General features: G+C 59.7%; 2 protein-coding genes across 5 annotated transcripts in view; one reads left to right on the plus strand and one right to left on the minus strand.

Moving 5' to 3' along the window:
* On the minus strand, nucleotides 1–16,334 carry FIBCD1 (fibrinogen C domain containing 1). The gene is made up of 7 exons (XM_071453835.1): nucleotides 16,012–16,334; nucleotides 10,951–11,427; nucleotides 9,486–9,645; nucleotides 8,696–8,832; nucleotides 3,913–4,009; nucleotides 3,556–3,735; nucleotides 1–2,650 (listed from the first exon to the last, which is right to left on the minus strand). The coding sequence occupies exons 1-7, from the start codon at nucleotides 16,081–16,083 to the stop codon at nucleotides 2,391–2,393; spliced, it is 1,383 nt and encodes a 460-aa protein (XP_071309936.1). The 5' UTR covers nucleotides 16,084–16,334; the 3' UTR covers nucleotides 1–2,390.
* A 69-nt stretch (nucleotides 16,335–16,403) lies between these two features.
* Nucleotides 16,404–25,888, plus strand: part of LAMC3 (laminin subunit gamma 3) — a 31,172-nt gene continuing 21,687 nt past the window's right edge. For all 4 annotated transcript variants that reach the window (XM_071453834.1, XM_071453831.1, XM_071453833.1 and 1 more), the window contains exons 1-2: nucleotides 16,404–16,519; nucleotides 25,564–25,753. Coding sequence is in view for 3 of the 4 variants with exons in the window: in XM_071453831.1 (XP_071309932.1) it covers nucleotides 25,717–25,753 (37 nt within the window). In the remaining variant the exon portion in view is untranslated. The remainder of the gene's footprint in view (nucleotides 16,520–25,563; nucleotides 25,754–25,888) is intronic.

The raw sequence follows: 25,888 nt of genomic DNA on the forward strand, positions 1-25,888 counted from the left end.
TGAGTAACGATGAGATCTTTTATTAAGGAGTTTAGAAAGTCCACATGTACAGCTTTGGACACACTCACACACGACCTAGACTTCACAGCACTGCTACACACCAGGGCCTGGCCCAGGGCTTCTCTGGGAAGGTCCATGGCCACATCCCAGCCCCACGGTCACCCCTGCCCACCCCTTTCCAGGGAGGTGTCACCACAGATGGGTTTAACCTAATCCAGGGCCATGGAGCAATGCTTGAGCTCTTGGGAATAATCCTGGGAAATCCTGCGTCTTGGCATGGATTAAAAACCTCTCGTGCAAGTCAAAACAAATCTCTGGGGGGTCCTGGGTGGCACAGGCAGTTACACAAGGATGTGCTACCAACAAACCAACCTACAACATTCCCTCCCTGGCACGGCAGAATGCCATTGGAGGGGTCTGGGGGGGGATGAGCCTTCTCACCCAGCACATGGGAAGCTGGGTTCCATGTGCATTCCATGGTTCCATGTGCATTCCTGCCCAAAGCATCAGAAAACCCAGCCACAGCTAATCTACCAAAAAAAACTGATCGAAAAGTACAGATGGGTGCAGGCAGGAACCTTTCCAGGAAGGTCCAGTGGAATGCAGGAAGCTCCTTGGAAGCTGTCAGGGCTCCTGCTGTTGTGCTGAGAAATGCCACTGCTGAGTTCCCCCAGTCCCCATCGTTCTGGGCATGGATGGAGTGCTTAGAGTTGAGTGCCCTCCACTCAGGGCTCTCCCTCGCCCGAGGGCTCTGAAGGGTCTCTCTGGCAGAGTAAAAAGCTGTGGTGATCCCAGTGCATCGTTTGTCCATTTCTCTGTCAGGGCGGACAGACAGACAGACACTCACCCAGTAGGTGAGAGATCTTGTCCAGCACAAGATCCGAGGTGGGGAAGGCTTAAAAAAAAAAAAGATTCACAGAGGGAAGTACAAACCTGGCACAGTTGGGAAGCTGAGCCTTTGATCTCCCCGTGCTTTAAGCTCCCCTGGAAATGGAGACAGGGGGAGTTTTCCTCCCCTCCTCAGTCCATCTGTCTGTCTGATGGCGTTTCTTGGGGCAGGGCTCTGCTGTAGCACGGGCAGAGAATGCTGTAAAGGGTGGCAGGGCTCTGTCTGTCCCCTCCCCTCTCAGTCCAGAGTCTGCTCACATTTGGTTCTCGTTTTTTTTGGACAAAATCCCCCATTTGAGTCCTTCCAGGGAGCCAGCAGGAGACATCAGTCCCACAGCCCATGGCAGCTCCTGCCTGGGCTGGCTGGTGCTGCTGCCCAGTTATCAGGGCCCTGCAGATGCTAAGCCCCACTCGGGGCTTCTCTTTTGCAAAACCTTAACAGGATTTGAGGAAATGAAAGGCTTTGGATATCTGCAGGTGCCCAGCCAGTGCCACAGCTCAGAATGCAGTGTCCAGGCCAGCAGTGAGCAGAGGGGGCTCACAGGGGGATGTGGCTGAGCTGCCCAAAGGGTCTGGGGAAAGGTCACAGCCTCTGGATGGTGAAAGTTTGATGTGAATCCCAGTGGGTCTGGTTGGGAGGGAGGGGCTGTGAACTGCAGGCAGAGCTGCGTTGGGAAGTGAGCCTTCCTCGCCTCCTCCTCTTCCTTGCTGTGCTCCCTGTTTGCCCAGCACTGCCAAAGCAGCTCCGTGGTGTGCTCAGCTCTGGGTGTGCGTCCTTGCAGCGCTGGTCTGGCTCCCTTTGGGGTGTCCTGACCTGCTGGGAGGCTCCAGGACTCAGGACAGGGACAATGGGGAGTAAGGAGCTGGTGGTTGTCCCTCCCCAGCTGCGCTGCTCCTGCAGGGGCAGGGGAGAGCGCTCTGCAGTCCAGGGGAGGAGTTGCTGGCACGGTCAGGCTGGCCCAGCTGAGCCTCCCCATCACCAGTAGCACCATGGGGGGAGCTGGAGCTGTGGAGCAGCAGCCTCATCCCAGTCCTGGGCATTTGGGGGGCCCATGACAATGCCCCCAGCCCCTTGCCAGCTTGGTGAGCCCACTGCCAGGTGTCAGTGCCCAGGGCAGAGGTGACCAGAGGTGCTCAGCCTGCCTGGGCTGCTGCATATCCCTCCCTCCCTCCTTCCTTCCCTCCAGGCAGCTCCTTTCCTTCCTGCTGGCACCTCTGCCCAAATACCTGCATCCTCTGTGCCCCAGCCAGGAGCACAGGCCATGGGTCACGCTCTGGCCAGGACACCTGGTCATGGCAGTGGGAAGCAAAGGTCTGACAACTCTCAGGGTGCCCAGGAGCCAAAGTCACCCTCACTGGCAGCAGGTGCTCCCCACGAGCCCCTCAGAGGCGGGCAAGCCCTCGGAGAGGATGAGGAGGATGGCAGCTGAGGGATTGGGTCTGCAGGGTGCTGGGGAGGGGCAGGGGACCGGGCACGGAGTGGGGGGCGCTGATGCCATCAGCTAATTCTCCTCGCGGATGGGCCGGATCTTCATCTCGGTGAACTTGAGCGAGTACTGCCAGCCGGTCCAGGAGGACCACTCGATGCCGTCGGCGTAGGAGCTGTGGTGGCCCCGCAGGTACTGCCCGTTCAGGTTGGACGTGTGGCAGTTGCGGTACCACCAGGCGCCGTGGTAGAAGGAGGCGCAGTTGTTCTCCGAGTGGTCGTTGTCCAGGTCCTTGGTGGTGAACTTCATCCCGTTGTGCTTCAGGAAGGAGTCACCTGTGCCAGGGGAAAGGAGATTCTGATGGGCACCTCCTGCTCCTCCAGCAGATGCCCAACCTCACCCACCTCCATCTCCCCGAGGCCGCAGGGATGCAGCTGGTGCTGCTGCCATGGGACACTGGGACACCCCAGCGAGGAGGTTGGTGCCCGTGTGTCACAGACATGTCTTATGAAAAATCTTTTCCTTAAGAATTTTTTCTCCTGAGAAGCCTCAGGAACAAAATATAAACAATTATGATCTGCTGCTGTGGAATGCAACAGGTGCATCTGTGATTGGTCTCATGAGGTTGTTTCTAACTAATAGCCAATCACAGTCCAGCTGTATTGGACTGTCTGGTCAGTCACAAGATTTTATCATCATTCCATTTTCATTCCTTTTCTATTCTGTCCAAGCCTTCTAATGAAATCCTTTCTTCTATTCTTTCAGTATAGTTTTACTATAATATATATCTATATATATTATATTATAGATAATATAATATTCACAGTATATTATTTATATAATATAAATATACATCTATATTATATAAATATAAGTTATACATATATAAATATATATTTATATTATATAAATATAATATATAATATTTATATAAACATATAATATTTATATAAAATATATTTATATAGAATATTGTTTATATAAAATTATTGACATATAAATATTGATATATAAAATATCTATTTATATTATTTATAAATATTATCTATATATAAAAATAATATTTTATATTTATATATAAATACAAAATAATATTTCTTTTTATAAAATAATAAATTAGCCCTCTGAAACATGGAGTCAGATCCTCATCTCTTCCCTCTTCCTAAGACCCCTGTGAACAGCCCCACAGCTGTGTCCCCCCCCGCCCATGGGGGATGTGCCCCTCATCCCGCTGCCCCACCTGCTGTCCCTGAGTAGTCGGCGATGGTGATGGGGTACCCGTCCTCCTCGGGGTCCACGGAGAAGAGCCCCACCCCGAAGCTGCCGTAGTGGGCGAAGGCGGTGCCGTTGTCGAAGTCCTCCAGGTCGATGCGGAGCTCGTAGCTGCCCTGCACGGTCAGCAGGTGGATCCTCTTCAGCCCTGGCAGAGGGAGAGGGGTGAGTGTGGGCATGGGGTGCCCAGGGCTGCAGCCCCTCCCTGCCTGCCCAGCCCATCCCTCCCAGCCCACGGGTGGGGGTTCCGGTGTCCCCTCCATCACAAAGGGACCCCAGAGCTCCCCAGGCTTTGCCAGGAGCCAGCAGCGCCAGCCCCACACACCCAGCCAGTGCTCTCCTGTCAGCTTCCCAAAGCCGTCCCGGTAGGCTTCCCAGCCACGGAAAAAGTTCACGGAGCCGTCCTCCCGCCGCTGGAACACCTGGGGACACACAAAGGGCATCAGCTGTGGGGCTGCTCCCAGCCTGCGTGACCCCCGTGCTCCCCACCGCGCTGCCCACCCCTCCCTGCCGCCGCCTAATTAGCGGCACAAATTAAACCCTGTGGGCTCCGTGATTGCACAGGGATGAGCTCCCCGGGGAAATGCTCCATCCCAGGGGTGGGTGAGTCCGTTCAGGCAAAACCCTTAACAGGATCCTCTGTCTGGAAATGTGAGCAGAGCTCGGGAAACCTGAAGCTCCTTGGGAAGTCGTGGGGTGTCCCTGGAGGGGTGGACACCCTGCAGGCTGCTCCTGCACAGGTGAGCAGCGGCACAGGGGGCACGACCGGAGCCCTGTGCAGCAGCACGGGGTGCCCAGGTTGCTGTGGGCCCTCCTTGCCAACAGTGGGTGCCCAGAGCTGTGTGAAAACCCAGCAGGGCTGATTTCTTCCTCCTGGATCTCCTTGCTCTCCTGGGCAGGCACCCCATTATAAAACATCATCTCTGTGACAGCCTCATTAATCTCCCAGAGAAATTAACTGCGAGGCACGGAGTGTCCTGAGCCCTGCAGAGCCCCCAGATCCCAGCCAGATCCCAGGGCTCAATGCAGCTTTTCTGCTCCGAGCCTTTCCCTTTTCCTCTCCCATCTGCTCACCAGCCCGTGTGCCCTGTGTGTTCCATCCCCTTTTATCCACAGTTTTGGGTTTGATTTATTGACAGCGATCCAGAAAATGCTGCTTCATGCCCGACCATTTGAACTTAATTAAGCCTCCAGCCCTGGATTAATTGCATTAAAGTTGGCTGAGCAAGCCTGCCCCGCTCCCACCAAGCTCTGCGGTCCCAAGGCCGTGGTGGGGACAGCTGGGACACTTGGTGGCTTGGGCAGAGCCCTGCCAGGGGCCAGAGAACCTCATCTTCAGGGCTGCCCAGCTGAGCTTCCAGCACCGCAGGGCTGGGGAATGCGGATGAGCCCTGAGCCACCCTGCTCTGCTCCCGTGGCTGCCCCTGCCCTCCCACACCGGGTTTCACCCTGGCAGGTGAAGCAGAACCACCCTGTGACCCTCTCACTGTTTGCCCTTCCCCAGATGGGCGTTTTTGGGGCTGGCTGTGCTGGCTGAGGCTCTGGCACAGCTCTGATCCTGCTGTACTTACCTTCTAGAATTAGAGCCTTAATTTTTATCCCTGCGTTGAGCACTTGAGAAGCTGTGGTTAAGCCCATTTAAAGGGGCTTTCTTCAGCCTTGCTGGGAAAGGGGGACAGCACGGCTGGACAGGGGCCTGAAGCTGCTTTTCCCCAGCCACCACCAGCTCCGTGGCTGGCATGGGGAAGGCGGTGGCTGCAGCACCAGTGCTCCCTCCTAATCGGCTTTGAGCCACAGCTCTAAATAGGCCAATTGCCTGAGTGGTGCCCAGGGAAGCGTGTGGGACAGGGCTCCACTGCCTGAGCCTTGGCACAGCTCAGGAATCACCTCAGGAGAAACCTTCAGTGCCCCTCTGTCCCCCAGGCTCAGCCCCACGGGGGCTCAAAAGCAGGTTTGCTGCTGGTGAGTGCTGGAGGTGCTGTGTCCTCCCAAGTCTCCTGCTCCATCCTCACCATCTCTCATGCACAGTCCCTTCTGTACCTCTTCTGTGCCCCCTCCAGGTGCAGGCAGGGCTGTGGGAGCCTCCTGGTCACCCTCTGGGGATGCTGGGGATGCTGGGGATGCTGGGTGCACCAGTGACCTGCAGGCTCATGTGCTCCAGCCCTGCCTCGCTGCTCTTTTCCTCCTCATCAAATATGCATCACCCCCCTCTTAAGCAAAAAGGATTTCCCTCCCTTCTTTAAAGGCAAGGCTGAAATATTTATCTCCCTCGTTCTCTGCCTCCCCCAGTTGCCCCTGTGGGGCAGGGACAGGCTCCTGCAAAGACACAAACCCAGAAAAATGGGTTAAAAGCAGGGAAAAGTGGGAGCACCAGCCTGTGCCTGCCGTGGCACCGGCAGCTCCTCTCCCTCAGCTCCACCAAACTCCTGGTGGGCTTGAAGCTCCCAGTGTGGGGACATCACCACCACAGAGCTCAGGCTCCTGCTCCAGTTTTGGCAGCCATGGCACAGAGCCCACAGCCCTGTCCCCTGTCCTCTGAACTCTGTCACAGCAGGGAGACCCAAAGAAAGGCAGGGAGAAAGCTCTGGGCAGTGCAGAGCCAGGCCCAGGATGTGCCAGTGCCTTGGGGCAGCCTGTGAACACCAGGGCTGGCAGCTCTGCCCGTCCCAGGAGCTGCTCCTGCCTGGCCCTGCCAGCAGAATTGTCTTGTCCTGTTTGTGGTGACACAGAAACCACATCCCCTGGAAAGGGGACGTGTTTGTGGCTCCTCTCAGCCCCTGCCTGTGGTTTGCCCCAGCCCAGTGCCAATGCCCAGCCCCATCCCTGCAGCAGGGGCTGCCCAGGCTGGTGAGGCTGTCCCCACCAGTGTCCCAGCACAGCAGGTGCCCCTGCAGCTGGAAGCTGTCACTTGATGTCACCACAGCCCTTGTGTTGCTGGCACAGCCTTTTCTGCTGCTTTCTTTGGCTCTCCCACCATTTCCAGTGCATGCTGCACATGGAGGTGATGCTGAGGTGCTGATCCCGGGGGATTTTGCCCCAAATGAGGAGCAATGGAGGCTCAGAGGCACTGGGAGGAGTGTGGGGCATTCTCAAAGACATTCTGAAGCCAACATCATGTGAAGATGACACTTTTGGAGCCTGCTGGGATGCTGAGCTCCCTTGACCTCTGCCATGCCATCATCACTTCAAGAAAGAGCCAGAGGTGAGTGTCAGGGGCAGAGCTGGGCTGGGCAGCCCCAGGGCAGCCACTGCAGCCCCAGGCAGGGCTAGGCACAGGGCATGGATGGCACTGACCCAGATCCACATCCCCAGCAGCACAAACGTGGCCCTGCTGCTGCCAGGCAGGACTGAGGGGGGACAAAACAGCCCAGGATGGGGACAGGGAGCAAGCAGGACCCTGCAGAGCAAGCTTTGGGGACAGTGAGGTCCTGAGCTCTGCCCTTGGCCTCTGAGCTGCCCAGGCAGCCTAAAGCTGAGCTCAGCAGCTCCCAAGCTCCCGAGTCAAAATTGATTCAGCTGCTGCCATCGCTTCCGCCCACCCACCCACATGCAAATAAGCCCAAATGTCAGGAGAAATCACTCCAGAGAGGAGGGGGGAAGGGGAGGGGAAGGGGAAGGGGAAGGGGAAGGGGAAGGGGAAGGGAATGGGAATGGGAATTTCCCAGGCTCTGCCCCATGGCACCCATCCATGCCATGGCTCACCTGGAGCCTGGGCCAGGCAGTGCTGAGACAATCCCTGCACCCAAGGGACTGGGGGCACGTTTGGGACCCTCTGCTGCAGAGCACCCCAGAAACAGGAGCCTGGGGTGGGCACCCTCAGGCCAGCCCTGGCTGTCTGTGGGGTTCCTGCTTTGGCTGCTGGTCCCATCAAGGCAGGGGTGACTCTGTGGTGTCTGTGCCACTGCACTCCCAGGCTCAGAATCCCTCGCTGAGCCCCCTCCCCAGCCTGCAGCAGCTTTAAATAAGCCTCTGAGTGTCTCACTAATCACCTTGGGCTGCTCTTCAGGCTTGGCTGGGGCTGGCCGAGGCTGTGCAGGCTGTGCGCGGGGTTTGCAAGGACCCTCTGCACCTTGGGGAGCCAGAAGGGTCCCCTCTCCCCTCTGTAATCCCCCTGGAGCTGAGGTCCCTGTCTGTGCTGTGCCTCAGTTTCCCCACTGGAGCTGCTGGTACCACCCTGGTTCACACCACAGGTTCCTGCTGCCCTGGGTGGGCTCTCAGAGCCTCTCACCAGCCCCTGAGGGCAGGGGGGCTAAGCTCCCTCCTGGCCCTGCTCAAAGCTGCTTAGGGGGATCAGATGGTGGGGATTTGTTTCCTAGAGCGCCCAGCTGGAGGGTGCTGGCCAGCTCTGCTCATCCAGAGCGTTCTCAGGGCACAGGCTGCCTGCCCATCCCTCCTGATGGCACCCCAAGTGATGCCCTCCAGGGCAGGGGGAGCTGCTGGCCCCCAGCTGCTCCCTGGGGCAGTGGCAGAGCCGTGTCCCCATTGCTGTGATCACAGCCCATTGCAGCTGCTGTGGCAGAGCCAATCGGACAGGGAGTGAATCAGCAGAGCTCCCGTGGTGCCCCAGGCACCCTGGCCTTAAATGAGGCCAAATGTCCGGGTTTGGGGTCTGCCCTGAGCCCCAGCACCACCTCACCGGGGCAAAGCACAGCCACAGCCCAGCCCTGCTGAGAAGGACAAATTCCAGAGGTGGCACCAACTCCCTGCCTGAACCCCCTCCAGCTCCAGCCCAGCTCCCCAGGGCAGGGCAGGCACTGGGCTCCAGCTCCACCACTGGGCACCTCTGGGTGCACAGCCAGGCCCCCCTGACACCGACTGTCCCTCCTGGTGACACCTCCAGGTGTCCAAAGGGCCATCTCCCCGTGTCCCCAGCAGGGCCAGCAGGGCCAGCAGTGCCATCTCCCCGTGTCCCCAGCAGGGCCAGCAGTGCCATCTCCCCGTGTCCCCAGCAGGGCCAGCAGTGCCAGCAGTGCCATCTCCCCGTGTCCCCAGCAGTGCCATCTCCCCGTGTCCCCAGCAGTGCCAGCAGTGCCAGCAGTGCCATCTCCCCGTGTCCCCAGCAGTGCCATCTCCCCGTGTCCCCAGCAGGCTGCTGGCAGCTCACTCACCGTCCAGCCGCCCCCGTCCGTGCTCATGTCACAGTAGACCTGGAAGCCATCAGGGTAGTGGGTGGGGAAGATGGAGTAAATCCCATCCTCCTGCTGTCCACTCACGTAGATGTCAAAGCAGTCTCGGGGCCGGGAGCCTGCAGCCATTGGGGTGGGGTGGGATGAGGGGAAAGCTGGTTAATTAATGGGCTAATTTAATGTCTTGCCATTTCTTCCAGGCTCCCAACCTTGCTTCCAGCTTGGTGTTGCTTTGCTCTTTCCCTCCCTTCTCCTCTGATGCTCGGGGTGAGCAGTGCCAAGGGGGATGGGGCTCCCCAGCAGCTGGCAGGGCCTGACCTCATGTCCCTCATGTCCCTGTGAGATGGCAAGGGCAAGCTGGCACCCAGATGGGGACAAGGGACAGCCAGTGCCCAGGGAGGCTGTGGGCACATGCTGCCAGCTCCAGGACAGGCTCCCTCAGCTGCATCCCAGCCCAAGGCTGAGGGACGTGACTGTGCAGGGCCACCCTCCACACCCGATGGAGGTGAATGCCCTGCCTGGTCCCTGCTACCCTCTGTGAGGAGCAGATGGGTTTGCAGGGGTGTGAAGGGGCTTTTGGGCTGCTTCATGGACAGCTGGGAGCGGCACGGTGAGAACTCCCCCTCCCAGGACACACCTTTCCCTCTCCCTCCTCCTCCACCTCCCGCGCTGCACTAAATCCCTTCTCCAGGATGCTCTGCCCCAGGCTGGGCGGTTCCTCCCTGCCCCGGGCAGCCCCAGGCACATCCCTCTCCCCAGGGATGCCTCTCACCGTTGGAGCAGCCCCGGGGCCGGGCTCCCCTGGCCGGGGCTCGCTGCAGGTCAGCCTTGAGCCGGGGCCGGGCCCCGCCGCGCTCCCTCTGCAGCGAGTCCAGGGCGTCGCTGACAGAGCTCACCAGCCGAGCCATGCTGCTCTGGCTCTCCGACAGCAGCTGCGGGCAGGGCACACGCGGGGGGACACAGAAATTGTGGTGAAATGGTTAAATCCCTTCCACATCCCAGCCCCTTGACCGCTGTGCTCAGCAATGCCAGGGCGTAAATCCACAGATCCCATAAAACATCTCTGCTGCTTTATCTCTGATCTTTGTTGGTTTTTGGCAGGGGTCAAGGTCCAGATAAGCACCTATTGCCCCCAGGGAGGAGAAATGCCCAAACCTGGGTGCAGTGGTGCTGCAATCCCATGGATAAAGAGCATTTCTGGGCAAGGACAGGATGACGGAGGCGGCAGGAATAGCCGTGTCCTGAGGCAGCCGCCAGCTCCTCTCATCCCCTGAGGTGACCCAGGCTGGGACAGTGACACGGGGTGGCTGTGGCAGAGCACCAGGATGGGCAGAGAAGAGAAGCAGCGAGAAACAAGCAGCTCTGGGCAGAGGGAGTTGAGTACCAGGAGGGTCAGGCATGGAGCCCCCAGCCATGCCCTGGATCTTGCTGTGACACCTGGCAGACCCCTGGCATACTCAGGTAAGCATTTCAACACAGCTCATTGGCTGGGAAATTTTGGGGACTGTAAGGAGTGGGGGTCTGATTTCTGCATGAACTGCCCCTGAGAAGGTTCTGTGGTGTTCTTGGCTCTGACTGGAGCTCCCAAACTGGACCTGGAGCTGGGACACCCACAAGGTGGGAGGCTGCACACCAGGCTCACTGGCACTGGGGTGGTTTGGCAGGGAGACACTTCCCAGCCTCCAATTCCCAAGCACTTCAACCTCAGCTCCTTCTCCTGCAGCTCTCCCCTGGATGCTGAGGGCAGGGGTTGTGAGCAGCCAAACCCCAGGGACACTGGGATAGAGAATTCCACCCCCAGGGAGCCCTCCAGGAGCTCTGCCCTGGATGCTGAGAGCAGGAGCAGCCATGGCACAGGGACATTGGCACAGGGAATGCCACCCCCAGGGATTTGTGGGGTTTGGTGGGTTAGGATAGGTGGGTTTGGTGGAAGGCTAGGCCTAGGCTGCTTAGGGTGAAGGCTGAGTAGAAGCTTAGGTGGAGGTAGGACATAAAGAAAGTTATAGGGTGGGAGCTATGATCTGTTGAGTCGAAATCAACCGTCTTAGTTAGACTAACTTTCTGTTATTCTGCTCATTCTAATCCGCCTTGAATTCATTGGTAGACTAGTCCCAGGGTAAGGAGGAGGATAAGTGAGGAGGTTCAGGTTAGGGTGGTGTAGGGGATTGTCGTTGGGTGGCTCATGGCAGCGGGAGGAGCAGGGCCTGCCCTGCCTGGCACTGCCAGCCCCAGCTCACCTGGATGAGCCTGCCCTGCTCTCCCTGCAGGGCGCTGAGCTCCTGGCCCATGGCGCTGTGCCCCTTCTTGAGCCCGTCACAGTCGGCACGGAGCTGCACGGCGTGGCTCAGCAGCTTGGCCACCTCGTCCGCCACCGTCACCAGCAGGGCCTTCTGCTGGCTCTTGGTGGCCTTGGCGTCGGCGTCGTGCTCGGTGAGGGCGTGCAGCAGGGAGCCCTGCAGCCCCTCCAGGCGGCCCAGGGCGCCGGCGGCGCTGGGGCAGTTGGGGTCGATGAAGATGTTGATGCGGGAGCTGTCGGCCTTCTCGATGGTCACCAGCGCGTTGGCCTCCTCGGGGTTGGTGCTGATGACGGGGGGCGGCTCGGTGACGGGCGTGTGGTAGTGGTTCATGAAGAGGATGGCCCCCGTGACTGTCACCGCCAGGAGCACGGCCACCGAGAGCAGCACGGTGCACAGGATGTAGCCACAGCTCATCCTCTGCGGGCACACAGACACACCGTCAGCACTGCCCCGTCCCCTCAGCCCAGAGCGACGGCGTTTGGGGTCTGGCAATGGCTCTGAGGGTGGGGAGCACCCCAGGGAGCCCTGCAGGGACACGGAGGCCACAGTGAGTGAGCAGAGCGGCCGAGCCCGCCGAGGAGCCGGCCATGAAATAATAACGAGAGCGAAGGCACGGCCCCGCCTGCTCCCGTGGCATGTTTTATTTACAGCTCTGATCCTCGGCTGCTCCAGCCCTGAGATGTGTGTGGGGCTCCCTGCTGCCCTGGGCACAAATGTGGGGAGAAAATGGGAAAACACCTTGTGTCCCTCACAGCAGGGATCACAGGGAGAGCAGCACTGGTGGCTCTGGGGCAGTGCTGGGGTCACGTTGCCCTGAGTACCATGGGGACCTGCTCTGCATAGGGCAGCTCCCAGCTATGGCAGGCAACTCATCTTCATCCCCCTTGTCACCTCATTTCCTGCTGGAGGGGGCAGAGCTGCTCCCAAAGCCTTTGGATCAGTCCCAGAGCCTCCTGGCGAGGGAGAATCGCTGGGAAAGGTCTCTGACCCCCCAGCCCCGCTGGCAGCTCTGCTGCTGCTCAGACCCCTGGGCTCAGCCCGTGGCCCCTGCTCCAAGCCCACCAGGAGCCTCTTCTCCCTGCAAAGCCTCGAGTGCCAGCACAGTCGGTGCAGGGCAGGTGAGATCCCATCGGCTCCCAGTCCCCCTCCCCTCCTCGTTACACCTGCAGGACAGAGGCTGTGATTTCCCCCTGACCCTGGCCACAGCTGTCACAAGGAATTGCAGGGCTGGCAGCAAACTGCAGATTCAGAGAGACAAAGACTACTTTCCCCAGAAACGAGGGGAAAATTGCTGCATCTGCAAAGATTTCCCAGGCCCTGTCCCTCCCGTGCACATCTATCTGGAGTGACACCTTCCTTCAAGCACCCTTCATTCCATTCCCTCTCACGCAACCATTTGCATTAAGGTGACCCCACAGCTGCAGCGGGGCTGCCCGGGGGGCTGAGGATGCCCCACCAGCCCCAGGGTGTGCTCTGGGTGTCTCCCCCTCTCCGTGGAGTGAGGCTGCAGATCAAACAGCCCTGGAGCGACTGGGAAGCCACCTGCAGGGAACTCTGTGAGGGGACAGCCCCAGGCTCAGCCCCTCGGTGCAGGTTAAAAGGAGATGTCAAAGGCAATAAGGGAAATTCTGGGCAAGCAGGGGCTTGAGGAGTTTGCCTGGTGTGTGTAGTAGACACAGAGCCCTGCCTGGGGGCACAGGGGACACCCAGGAGCAGCAGGATGGTGGCAGATGCCCATTGCTCACATCCTTATGTGGACACCCAGGACCTGGGCTCAGCTGGGCCCCTCAGCACCCTGGAGTGCCAGGAGGGGTGGCTGCTGACCAAAGGCCAGTGTCAGGTGGTTTGGGATCTACAGAGTGAGCAGAGACCCTGTCCCTGTGGTTGTCCTGGCTGTGGCAGCACCCTCATCTCCAGGACTTTGTGCCCTCCCATGCTGCTCCCCACAATGCTGCCATGCCCAGCTGGAGGGGCACATGGGGATGCAGGGCCTGAGGGTCCCCTCTGAGCAGAAAGAGCTCCCAGAAGAGAGCCACGAGTGGATGAGGCTCTGCTTCCCACAGCCACACAAATCCCAGCTGAGCTGTAACACACCAAAACCTCACAGCTCTGCCTGGGTGTACCACCACACCAGGAGCTGTATCCAGCGGTTTTCCAGCCTTCAAGCCCCACAATCACTGCCCTCCCACCAGTAACAGGAACTGGGAGCCAATCCCCTTCCAAAGGGATCCCCCCTGCTTGTGACTGCAGGATCCTGAGTGGCAGCAGCCTCAGGAGTCCCACGGCATTTTGCTGGCAGGTTGTGTTACCTGGCAACCTGCAGTGGGGAGAGGAGGCAAACTCAGCCAGTGGCACCAACAGCACTCCAAACTGGGGTGGGGGTCCCCCCAAGCCCCTCCAGCAAAGCAGCACTGCAGGAGCATGCCCAGTGCTGGCATGGGACCCTGCAGACACCCCCTGCCACACGCTGCTGCCTCACCATGACCCAGCTCTCATGATCCACAGGGTTCCCGCTGTCTGTTCTATGGCCTCAAGCTCCCGGAATTCTTGCCAAGACTTTTGGACAGCTGTAAGACACCCCCTGCCCTGGTTATTGATGTTCCCCTGGGGACATCCATTGGGCTGGAGGTCCCAGTGTCTTGAAATCACTCCTTCCTAAGGAGAGCAGAAGCTGTGAGACTGAGTGGTGCTTGGGATGAGCAGATCTTCACTTGCAAACCTGCTCTGGAGCCTGGAGGGAGCCCCAGGCAGGATCTAAGGGATGGTTGTGTCCCTGGTTGGGCTCTCCATGCCCTGCACTGGCACAGGATCTACACTACTCACCCATGGGTCCTTGGTGACCCAGCCACAATTCCTGAGCAGCTCTAGACCCCATCAGGACCCTCAAATCATCCCCCAGCCCACTCAGCCAGCCAGACTGGCTGTTCTGGGGATAGAGAGCAGCAGCTCCAGCTCTTGCAGCCTGTGGGAAGGGAAGGACAGGAGCTGGTTTGTCCCCAGGGCACCCAGAGGTGGCTGGTTTCTGGAGAGCATGGATGGAGTGGTGGCAGGAGAGGCTGAGCTCTGTCCTGGGAGATGCTCTAAGATGAGGAGTCCCCTTTGCTCCTGCCAGAATCCCTGCTCCTCTCGGCTCAGCAGACCGAGGGATGGATGGCAGCGGTCCTGCAGCCTGGCTGCTCTGCCCCCGGGCTGTGCCCTCAGCCAGGGACGAGCCAGAATCTGTGTTCTGCTTCCCAGGTAAGTGGACACTGAGGTTTGCATCGCCCGGGCTCAGCTGCTGGTGCAAACTTTAGTCCAGGTACCCGCACCTCCTGCCGGGGTCCGCCCAGCGCTGCAGGCGCCCCAGGGCAGCGAGGGTCCGTGCCCCAGCCCGCACCTATGGCTCACTCAGAGCTGCTGAGCAGCTCCGTTTGCATCCTCGCCCTGCTCCACCGCTCCGTCCCTGCCCACCCTCGCTGCCCATCCCGCCCTGCCGGGCTCGGGGCTGCAGCCGCCCCGGGCCGGGGCTGTGTCACCCCCGCGGGCACGGAGCGGCTGAGCCGATCCCGCTCCCGTTTTCCTGCTCTCCTCCGTCACCCAGAGCCTGCTGCCGCGGCTGCCTCGGCACGCCACGCTCTGCGGATGGGGAAGAGGAGAGGACAGAGCACGGGCGGGATGGAGCCGCTCTGTGGGTGAGAACCGAGCTGGGCTGGGCTGGAGCCGGGACCGCAGCAGCGGCTGCGCGGCAAACTCTGTGCATCCCCTGAACCCCACCGTGAACCACCCGGCTCCGCGCTGCCTTCTCCACGGCTGGAGGGGCTGGATCCATCCTGCCCGGCTCGCCCTCGGGGGCACAGGACCGGGGGATGGCAGCTCCGGACGGATGGCACCGCTCGAATCCCTGCGTGCAGGGAGGGAGCTCTGCCAGGGAGGGCAGGGCAGGGCAGGGCAGGGCAGGGCAGGCTGGTTTCTCTCCCTGGTTTCCCTCTCGGGGGGTCAGGGGTCTCCCGGGGAGCGCAGCCCCTCTCCAGTGAGGCGCGGGAGCTGCCGGCAGAAGGAGAAGCCGGGCAGAATCCCCTCTCTTGCCTTGCTGCGTGTGTCAGGGGACAGGGAAGTGGCGGAGCTGGGGTCCAGCTGGGGTCTCACGGCTGCTCCCCCCGTCCTTGCCCAGCTCCTGGGTGCCGAGGAAGGGCCGCACTGCCGGCTCTCGGTCCTTTCCCTTCACTCACAGGCTCGCTGGAGATTTGCTGTCCTCCAGCTGCTCGCAGACACGCTTGCCCATACTCCGCACTCCTTCTTCCCACCCTGCCCGCGCTCAGCGCGCATCCACGCCTGTGCCTGTCCCTGTGCCTATCCCTGGAACTGTCCAGGGCCAGGCTGGATGGGGCATTGAGCAACCTGCTCTAGCGGAAGGTGTCCCTGCCCGTGGCAGCGGGGTCGGAACTGGGTAATCTTTAATGTCCCTTCCAAGCCGAGCCATCCTGCGCTTCTCGGGCTCTCAGCCCGCTCGGCCGCGCTCGGGGCTGCCACACGTGCAGCGGGATGTGCAAACGGGCTCCGGCACGTGCCGGATCCCCGCGTGTCACCGCAGGCTCTGCCGCCGCAGCGCCGGCCTCCCCCCAAAACCCAGCGGGGGCCGAGAGCCGCTCCAGCGGCCGGGAGCCCCCGAACCGGGAGGGATGAGCCCGGCTGCAGCGCGGAGCCGAGATGCCAAATCCCTTGGAAAGGGTTATTTAAGCAGTTTAGAGCGGTTCAGCAGTGTGGCAGCTCCGGAGCATCGGCCGCTGCCCCAGCTCGAGGCAGCCCCAGGGCTGGGTGGGCGCCCTGGCCGCAGGTTAATTAACGCATTAATTGGGAGGGGGGTTAGGAGGAGCAGCCCGGGGGGCTTCGCACGGTGGGGACGGGGGGCAGCTCGCCACGCTGGGCTGCGCCGGGAGAAAAGCTCGCTGGGGACACTGGGGGCTCGCTGGGACCCCCGGGGCTGGGTGACCCCCCCTGCCCCCCTTGCCCCCCGCCCCGTACCTGTGATTTCTCCTGCTGCCCATCCTCAAGTTGCGAGGCTCCTCCCACGGTTTTCCAACGCTCGTTCCCCATCGCGCCGCCAACTTCCAGCCCAAGTAAGTGCCCGGACCCCCACAAGCCCCCCCAAACCTCCTCCCCGGCGGCGCAGCCCCCGGCCCGCCCGCGCTGCCCGGCTGGCCGCGGCGGAGGACGGGCGGCGGCGGCGGCGGCGGCGGCGGCGGCGGAGGAGGAGGAGGAGGAGGAGGAGGGAGGGAGGAAGAGGAGGGAGGGAGGACACGGGCACGGACACGGGGGTGGATCTTCCCTCCCCGCCCGCCCCGACCCCCCCCGGGGCTCCCCCGGCCCCGCTCCGGGCACCCCTCCCGGTGATGCCCCGGGGGATCCCCCCGCCCCCCCCGGCACCGCCCGCTGCCCCCCGATCATTCCGGACCCGGACCCCAGCCCCCCCTCCAGCCCCGGGCTCCGCAGCTGCCCAGATGTGGCAGCACAGCTGGAGGAGCGGCAGCAGGTAAGGCGGGGTGCCGGCGGGATCGGGGGTGCTGCAGGGGCCCCGGGGGGAGAGCGAGGGGCGCCCCGGAACCCGCTCACCCCTTCCCGGAGAAACGCCCCCACATCCTCCGGTGGAACGCCCCGAGCTGGTGGGGCTCAGTCCCATCGGTGGGCAGGGATGGGCAGGGTGCCGGGCGGGGGGGCGGAGAGGGCGGCATCCGTATCGCCACCCCCCCAAACCTTTGTGCCCAAGGGTAGCCAAAGTGCTGGGGGGCTCTCGGAGCAAATCCCAGCGCACTCCGCGGAGCTGGTGCTGGTGGGGCGAGGCAGCAGCCGCCCCCAGCCCCTCCAGGGTCACAGCGATGCCCGAAGCCCAGCGCTCCCAGCCCCAAGCCGTGGTGCCAGGGCTCCCTCCCGGCCCCGTGTGCCGCCACTCCCGTGTGGATGTGGTTTTTCCTTCCCATAGCTCTGCCGCACCTCCCGTAAATCTTTTATTTGCCACTTGTCTGACCTGCGGGCAGGAGCGTTGCTGAGAGGTTCAGAGGAGCATCGTGAGAGCAGCGATGGCTCAGAGCTGCTTCAATCCGGCTGGGGGGAGGCTGAGTTCTCTCTCCAGGCTGAGAATCCCCTGGGAAACCTCCTGGGCAGCCCTGCAGCCCCTTGTCCTGCAGCGTGAGGCCGTCCCCTGGGCACCCCGCAATCCCCCCGGGTCTGTCCTGGAGCTCAGCCCCTGTCGGGACCTGCAGCAGCTCCCATGTGGCTCCACTGGGGTGGGGGCTGCCTGCCTGTGGGACAGGTGTGGCACAGGGGTGGCAGGTTGCATGTGTGGGGGACCAGGGGTTCAAGCAGCTTGTCTCCAGGGCACACACCCTATTTTGGGAAGAGCTGGATGCGTGCTGGGCTGGCAAATATTCCCAAAGAGCTCTCTGGGGCAGGGAGGGGAGCACAGGCGTTGCCTCAAGCCGTCGGTTCCCTCTCTGTGTGTGTGTGTGGGGTGTGTGCATTGTCTCCCGGCCAGGTGCAAATCCTGCCTTTGGCTGCAGAGGTGTTTTGTGTGGATTTACCGGGCGATGCTCGTGGCTGGCAGCCCGGCTCCTTCCCCATGGATGATTTTCAAGGACTTCCCTTTGCAGCTGAGCCCGGCCAGCTCGTGCCGCCGGTGCTCGGTGTGCCCGCACCAGCCGGGCTCAGCTCCCTGCTCCGCTCAGCCGTGCTGGAGGCAGGAGGCGCTGGCCCCCGGGAAGCTGTTTAAGCTGAACTCCAAACAATAAAAACTTATCATTAAAAAGAAATGCATCTTGGCTTCATGTGGCCTGGCAGCGCGGGGAGGAGTGATTCAGTGGCTTGTCAGCCCTGGGCGTTAGGCACGCCGAGCTGCACAACTGGACACTCTCCAAGTCCAGCAACTCATTTTCTGCAGATGGAGCCGGGACCGTGCAGCGGGGCTGACGCTTAATTTGCAATCCAACATACCTTGACATAACCCACAGCCGCACGGCCGAGGTGCTGCAGGATGGGATCCTGGGAGCCGGCTGGCCGGGCTGTGCCGGCAGGGCTGGCCCCTCGCTGGCCCCTGCGCTGTCCCCATTGTCCCCTGACAGCGGCTGCCTGCCGGGGTGCAGGGCCCGGCTCGGTGCCAGCGCTGCCCCCAGGTGCCGGTCTCCAGGTCTCCATGAGCGGGATGGAGGTTGCCACCCTGGCAGAGGGGTCCGTGTTTTTGGGAGCTTTAGTGATGCTCAGGGTGAGCCCTGCCCGGGCCAGGGGCCAGCAGGGACACTGGCCTGGCTCATCACTGACTTACACTGAGCCGTGTCACCTCCTGTTACCTGTCATAGGGTCCGGCTGTAGCTGTGGAATTGGGGATATGGGGAGGGGCGTCCATGGCCAGCTGAGACCCACGGCCCCACAGCCCTGGACCCAGCTCCACAGGCGGTGTCTGGAGGGATCGGGTGCTCAGGGTGCGCCTTGTTTTGGGCACACGGTGGTGGCTGGGCACCGATGGGCACAGACCCTCCCCGGGGCTGAGGAGGGGGCTCTGCCAGCAGCCCAGCCCGGATCGATAGGCAGCGGAGAGGATGATTCATGTCTCAGGCTGTGGCCCGAGGGCAAAAGCGGGGAGAGGTTTGATGTGAGGATGCCGGGAGGCTGCGGCTCCTGCTGGGAGTTGCGGTTCCTGGCAGCGTTTCCCCTCCCGAAGCTGCTCTGCCCGCGCTGCCCCGGGGTCCCGGCTTGGCCTGGGGGAAGAAAACGGCTGAAGCAACACAGGATCAGACCCAAGCTCTAAACAGAGCCTTTTCAAACATTTCAGACACTCTCTCCTACGCTGTGGTCTAAACAGCGAGCAGAGCTGCAGTGGGGGTGCCGGGCAGAGAGGCTGGGCTGGGGTCAGCGCTGCGCCCCCGTGGGGACAGGACACCACAGAGAGTGGGACAAGAGGGTGGCACTTCACCCTCCTTGTGTTCAGCCGCACTCGGTGTGCATCCCCAGGGTGCCAGAGCTGGTGAGAGCACCGGTGTCCCGTGGGTCCAGCCCAGAGAGGGGCATCAGGGCTGTCCGAGACACGGGGCTGGGGTGGGGGACACCGAGCCCTCCCCCAGGAACAGCGTGTGCTTTCCTGGGCAGGGAGCCAGGGGAGGCAGAGCCGTCGCTGCACACGCACGGCGTCAGACATCATCATCATATTAATAATGAAAGGGCAGCTCCTTCAAAGCTCTCCGTCCCCGCGCCGGCGAGAGCGCGGAATGCAGAGGAGCTGCGTGAGCCTCATCCCAAGCAGCCGAGGGAGAGCGCTGCGGTGCCCGGATGGTCCTTCGCTGGTCCTTCACCGGGCCACCGACCCGGAGTGACAAAACCCTCCCGGGTCCCCGCTGGGTGCTGTCCCTGCTGGGAGTTCGGCTGCTGCGGGGGTCCCTGCACAGGAGCAGGACAGCCCTGTGTGCCCCCAGCTCCTGCTCCAGCACTGCCCTGTGAGCCTGTGCAGGCTCCCCTGTGTCCCCAGCTCCTGCTCCAGCACTGCCCTGTGCTGGGGCTGTGCAGGCTCCCCTGTCCCCCTCTTTTGGCCCGTTGTGGGGCCTTGTTGTCCCCCTTTTTGTCCCCCTTTTTGGCCCTCTCTCCAAGGGTTGAGTGCTCTGTCCATCCCTGAGCGACACGACAGGACAGCGCTGGCTGTGTCAGGGCCTTTTTCTTCCACAGGGGGAATCGATGGCTCAGACAACAGACAAACCACCCACAAAGAGCTCTTGGGCTGCAGCCCACATGGGGTCAGTGGCATCACTTCTGCTCTTTTCCCTGCAAGATATTTTTGTTTTTAAAACCCCTCCTTTAACACCCCCGTTTTGTCTAGAGCATCCCCAAGCCTGGTTGTACTTTGTGAGGGTCTCAGCAGGACCAGACCAGGGCTGAGCATCTTTTTTCCTCTCTCTCCTCTGCCAAACACTCTCCCCCACTTTTGCCCCTCTTTGCTGCAGATGCCATGGTCTGGGAAGGAAAGAATGGAACCCTCTGTGCCAGGTGGAGATGGAGCACCCCACACCCACCCTGTTCCCATCCCAATCCCACCCCATGCCCACATGCTCTCCCTGGCACCCCGAGTGTTTCAGAGGGTCCCCCCTACAGCACTGTCTCAGAGGGGTGGGTGCTGCTCTGTCCCTCCCAGCTCTTCCTTTCCAGCCCTTTCTCAAGCTTTTTTTTTTTCCCACTCCTCCCTCCAAACACAACAAAAGCCCCAAATCCCTTGCAAATGAGAAACCTCTTTTTGTTCCTCTTTTCCCTTTGCTTTCTGCTACGGCAGAGTATTGATTGGAGCTGATGTGCTGTAATCCGCTGTTTCTCTGAAAAGTTGGCATCCCAGAGTCCCTGGAGGGGCTAGATCCTGCCCTGGTGTGGGTATTGCTCCTCTGCCAGGCTTGTGGATAGCAGGAAAGCTGCATCCCTCCCCATCCCATCCCATCCCATCCCATCCCATCCCATCCCATTCCATCCCATCCTGTCCCGTCCCATCCCTCTCTCCTGTCCCGTCCCATCTCTACACATGGTGAGAGGGTCATTATGAGCAGCTGATGGCTGGGAAAAGGCTCTGGTTTGGAGCAGATCCAGGTCAGATCCCACTGGGATGGATATCCAGAGTGCTGCCTGCCCTTTTGGCAGGGCAGGGGATGGTGACAGGGGGGACATTGGTGCTGATGAGAGGGGCTGGCTGGGGGGTCAGCAGGGGTCTCCAAAAAGGAACAATTCATTTTCCTGACAGCCAAGGAGGGCTGTGGGGAGATAGGGCTGACCCCAGCCCGAGAGGGGCTCACTGTGGGGTGCAAGGCTGTCTCTGTGGGTCTGGGTCCTGGCTGGAGCCCCCCAACTCCACCGTGCTGCCACTCCATCTGCACTTAATGATGGCAAATGGGCCGGAGAGCTGGAAAGTCAGGGGAAAGAAACCCAGCCAAAAATCGCCAAAAAACACAGGGAAGATTTTAATTTAAAACCTTTTCCCACATGGAGAGCAGCAGCCTGGGCCATCTGGAGGAGCATATGCAGGTGAGGGGGGGCAGTGGTGCCTCCTCCAGCTCCCCTTGCTCTCAGCAGCCTTCAGAAAGGGCTTTGGGCTGGTGAAAACTAACCTGGGGGGGCCTGGGTACCCCAATCCCAAACACCAGCCTGGGGGAGCCCAGCTTTCCCTCCTGAGCTACCAAGATCTCTCTGTTTAATTGCTGTATTTGCTGCAAAAGTGATGATGAATCCCAAAGCAAACTACAATAGCAGCTGAGTTTATTGCGAGAGATTAATTCAGCAGTTTAATTGAAACCACAGGAGCAGGATGGGAAAGCATCAGTGTGGGGCTGGGAGGAGGGGGTCAGGGTCAGCTCTGCTCAGCACCCACATCCACCCCTAGCCCCTGCAGTCAACGATGCCCAAATTAGCAGATTTACTCCTCAGAGGACTTCTCCATTGGCTGAGCATCACATCCAGCATCCCAAAGCCCCAAGTCTCCTAGCAACTCCCCAGCTCTGCCTGTGCCCACCCATTAACCCCTTCCCAAGCCCTCCCCACGCTGTGTGGAACACCCGGTGCTTCGAAGGCGTCGCTGCCACACCGGGTGGGAGCAGGGGATTTATGCAGCAAATAAATCTGCAGGATGCTGGAGGGAAGCTCAGGATGCTCGGCTGGGTGGGAGAGCCAGGCTGGTTCGCCAAGACTCAGAGTGTTTGATTGCAGGTGGCACAGAGAAACCCCTCAGGTTGATGTATTGGTGGTTTGGTTTCTGAATATCACGTCAGTTTTGAAGGTTTTATCCTCCTGGCTTATGGAGATGATGGGGAAAGGTCAGGGAAGCCCCAGATCGTGGCCAGCCTGTGCAGCTCCCAGCTGGCATCGGCGTCAGGGGAGGCTGAGCATGAGCCAGCCACTTCCTCCAATTTCAACAGTAAATCAATGACACAGCTTCTTTGAGGATAGGACGGAAGGGAAATTTTCAAGGAAAATGGCCCTGAAAGTGTAAAATCGCAGCAGGACATGGTGTGATGGCCAGGCCTGGGATGAAGGAAGTGGGGCTGCTCTGTGATGTTTTTTTCAGATGAGATGTCCAATACTTCCCTGGTTTGTCTTTAGAGATCAGAAAGGAGGAAACCAGGGTTGGAAAAAATAGTGGGGTTTATGGTTGAAAAATAACAACTGACATGAAAAAAAAAAAAAGCAAACAAGTTTGTTTGGGTTTTTGGTTTTTTTAACTGTCTTAATAGATATAGACTGGGAAATGTATCCAAAGATCACGTGCCACTGAAAAGGATAAATCACTTCTTTCACTTTAATGTGCTTTGTTGAGTTTTATCAGAAACGTTGTCATAAAATTACCAAATTGAAATTTTAAATGGGGGGAGAGAGGGGATATCTCGAGGGTTTATTCTTGCTTCTCTTTTCTTATTGCCAAATAAAATACAATTAAAGCAACATTTTCTATGCCAGCCAGCATAGCTAGCATCGCTTTTCTGACGGCACTTTTTTCTGTCAGCCAATGAAAACAGATGATGCAGGATTACCAGGGAGCATCCAGCCTCCGTGGCTGGAGGGGGATGCGGAGCAGCAGGCATTCCAGTTTGAAACAGAAGGATTTTATTCCCGTGGTGAGTGGAAATCTCCAGGGACGTTTCCCACAGAGCTCTCTGCCGCCGCCTGGAGCAAAGCTTTGTTTTTCCTTCGCTCTCCCAGTTCCCACCAGTGCCTCCCAGTCCAACCCAGTCCTCGGCACAGCCGCCACTCTGCGAGTGCCAAATTAACCCGGGATCCCCTGCAGCACTTTTGGGGTGACCCCAGTGGAGTCACCGTGGGCTCTGTCCCCCGTGGGGCTCATTCAGTGCCGGGGCTGCCGGTGGCTCAGCTGCTGCCTGCACCGCAATCCCCGTGGTAATTGGATGAGGGCACCGGTTTCCATGAGAATATGAAATCAGAGCCCCAGCCCCAGTGCAGGGCGACACTCCTGGGGATAGAGAGACACGGCAGATCACGTTACAGAGGAGTTATTTCTCCTACTTTAAAGTCAAAGGTATTGCAACAACTTTTATTTGTCACAGAGCGTATTGGGGCACCTCTGATTGATGGAGAGGGAGGGAGGAGCCCCTGGCAGAGGGGCTGAGCACCACCACTCGTCACAGTGATGGCTCTGGGGGCTGTGGGAAAGCCCCCAGGCTTCCAGCAGGCTTAAAAAGTCCTTAAGTGATTCCCAAGCCTGATTTTCCAAAGCCCCCTGAGAAACCATCTCTGTGATGAGGTGCGAGTGCTCAGCCTCTCTCAGGGGACAGCCCAGGCTGTGGCTGTGCCCACAAACCTTTGTGGCAGGGCCAGTGCAGGTGTTCCAGTGCTGCACAAGTCTTGTGGGCAGCAGCCCAGTGTCACCAGTACAGGGAGTCACTTAGCAAATGAGGGGCTCCAGTGTCCTCCCAGTTACCAGCTTAGCTGGGTCTCAGTGTGGTGACCATCTGGTGGCATCTGCTGCTGCTCAGCTGTCACCCACCCTCCTGGAGAAGGGGCAATCCGGGCACCAGGGGAAATGTCCAGGGATCCAGCAGAGGATTAGGGGCAGCCATGGCAGGAACATCCCATGGCTCCTGCCCTGGTGGGGATGGATGGATGGATGGATGGATGGATGGATGGATGGATGGATGGATGGATGGATGGATGGATGGATGGATGGATGGATGGATGGATGGACATTTCCCCACCCACAGCACAGAGGCAGGGGGGAACACACAGCCAGATGTGCCTTGTTAGCCAATGGAGTGGCCTCAGGTGATGCTGACAAGCCCATTAAAGGGGTTTATCAAGGGGACTGGGGCTGGCAGGAGGCTGCTGGTTTTATCTGAGGTGCTGCTTTTGGGCTGGGAGAGCCTAAGGCTCTGCTCATTAATTAGAAAGGCTTCGAGGAGGTTTGTACTGGTTGGCCTCACTTGTGAGCAGCCGTAATACGATGAGTGATTAGGGACTCTGGAGCTTTTCAGCCAGTGTCGTTAGGCTGCTGATGAGCTCAGGAGAGAAAAGGTCCTTTTGGGCTGTGCCTGGAACCGGCTGGTCCTGCTCTGACCTGGTGCTTCCTCCTGCTCTGCTCCCCGACCTCCTGAGCCCAAGGCAATGGGTGAAATGTGTGTCCTGGGGACAGTGGTGGCTTGGCTGTCACCCTGTGTCCTTGAGCTGGGTCAGATCTGGAGTAGTTCAGCTCATCAGTGAGATGATGAGCTTGTGGTCATGCACGAGTGAAGCTGAGATGTTCCTATTTTCACTGTCTGCCAGGTATTGAGAGAATTTGGGGATGATTACCTCTGAAAAGGTGACTTTAGACCATTTGTGCATCAGGGAAGAGGATGGTGATGTGTGTCCTGACAATTGCTTTGGGAGAGAGCTCCTTTACCTGTTATGGGGTTTCCCCACTCGTCTGGGCACTGATGGTGGAGCCCTCTTGCTCAGGGGACATCCTGATGGTGTCACTGTCCCGTCCTCCCCTTGCCCCTTGAGGGCTGTGGCAAAGCAGGGAGCAAAATCTGCCGGATTTTCTCTGCCCTCCCTCATCTCCTGTCAGCCTTGGCAAAACTTCCTGCAGCTCAGCAGCGTGGTGGCCCCTCCGTGGTCTGGCTGGCATCTCCAGCACTGCATTTACAGCAGTGTTAATTAAATACTTTCTGCAATCAGCGCCACGCATGACCCCGCTCCCCGGGCTGGGCTGGGCTGGAATGTGCCATCATCGAGTGAGAACATGACTGCTGCCATCCCAGGGAATTTCTAATAGAGATTTACTCATCCCAGGCCTCTCGTTTCTCCATTTTGTGACATTTTGCAAAGTTCAGGTTTACAAAATAAGCCAGCGTGCATGAGAGATGCTCCAGCCATTATTTGCAGGTTCATTTCCCCACGACACTGAAGATGGGGTCTTCACTCTGTGGTCAGCAGAGCTGGGGGGTGTGCTGGCAGCTGCCCTTTCCTCCTCCCTGCCCTAGGGGCTGCTGTTTGTGACAAAGAGCACCCTGTCACCCCAGCTGTGCTCCCTTGCAGGGCTGGGAGAGCGGCAGAGCAGTGTCTGTGCTCATTGGAATGCTTGAGGCATCCTGCAGCTCAGCCTGCCTCCAACCCCTGCTCCAGTCCCAGGGTGAGGGATGCAGGGGGAGAGGGAACTGGCCGCAGTGTTAGGAAGGGCCATGAAAGGCTGCTGCGGTTTTTGGGCTGTGATTTGGGATGCTCAGCTGCTCTGCTTTTAAAAATGAGGCTGTGCTGAAAGCAGGAGGAGAGCATGGAGGCAGCAGGCTGCCAGCAGAATCCTGTTACTGTGCCCCAGGTCTCAGCTACAGGCACAAAAGCCATTCTTGGCAAATCACTGGTGGTAGGAGCTGCCTGTTCCAGGAAGGTGAGGCAGTGTGTGTGCTGAAGCACAGGTAGGTGTCCACCCCAGAGGCTTGTCCCTCTGTGGCACAAGGTGGTGGTCAGTGCCTTTCTGACGCTCTCCCATTTAACCTGTGGCCAGCTCCTATGGGTGGTGGGACCTGGAGCAACCCACCAAGCTGCCTGACCAAACCCTCTCCTCCTCCTCCTCAGGATGAAGCTGGCTGTCCTGTGTTCCCCTTCCCCAGCAAGGTCAGCTCATCCCTTTGGGAGTAGCTCCTGCTGGAAACGAAGAACCGAACCACTCCAGGAGTGCAGTGGAGCCCGGGGCAGTGACCCAGCTCTCACCCCAGCTGCAGGGCATGGATGGGGCCACCCTCAGCCTCAGGGGTGCTGGAGGCAGGTGAGTGGCACCCAGTCCCAGCCACCCTGTCAGATCCTGGCCGTGCTGCCAGCCTGGAGCTGGGCTGTGGGATCTGGCACCTCGCTCCTGCCCCATGCCTGCCTTGTCAGGTCTGATCAGGAGGAGGATCTGTTG

This window comes from Agelaius tricolor, unplaced genomic scaffold (genome assembly GCF_023055355.1).
Source record: "Agelaius tricolor isolate 1412-34295 unplaced genomic scaffold, bAgeTri1.0.p SCAF_38, whole genome shotgun sequence".
NCBI lineage: Eukaryota > Metazoa > Chordata > Aves > Passeriformes > Icteridae > Agelaius > Agelaius tricolor.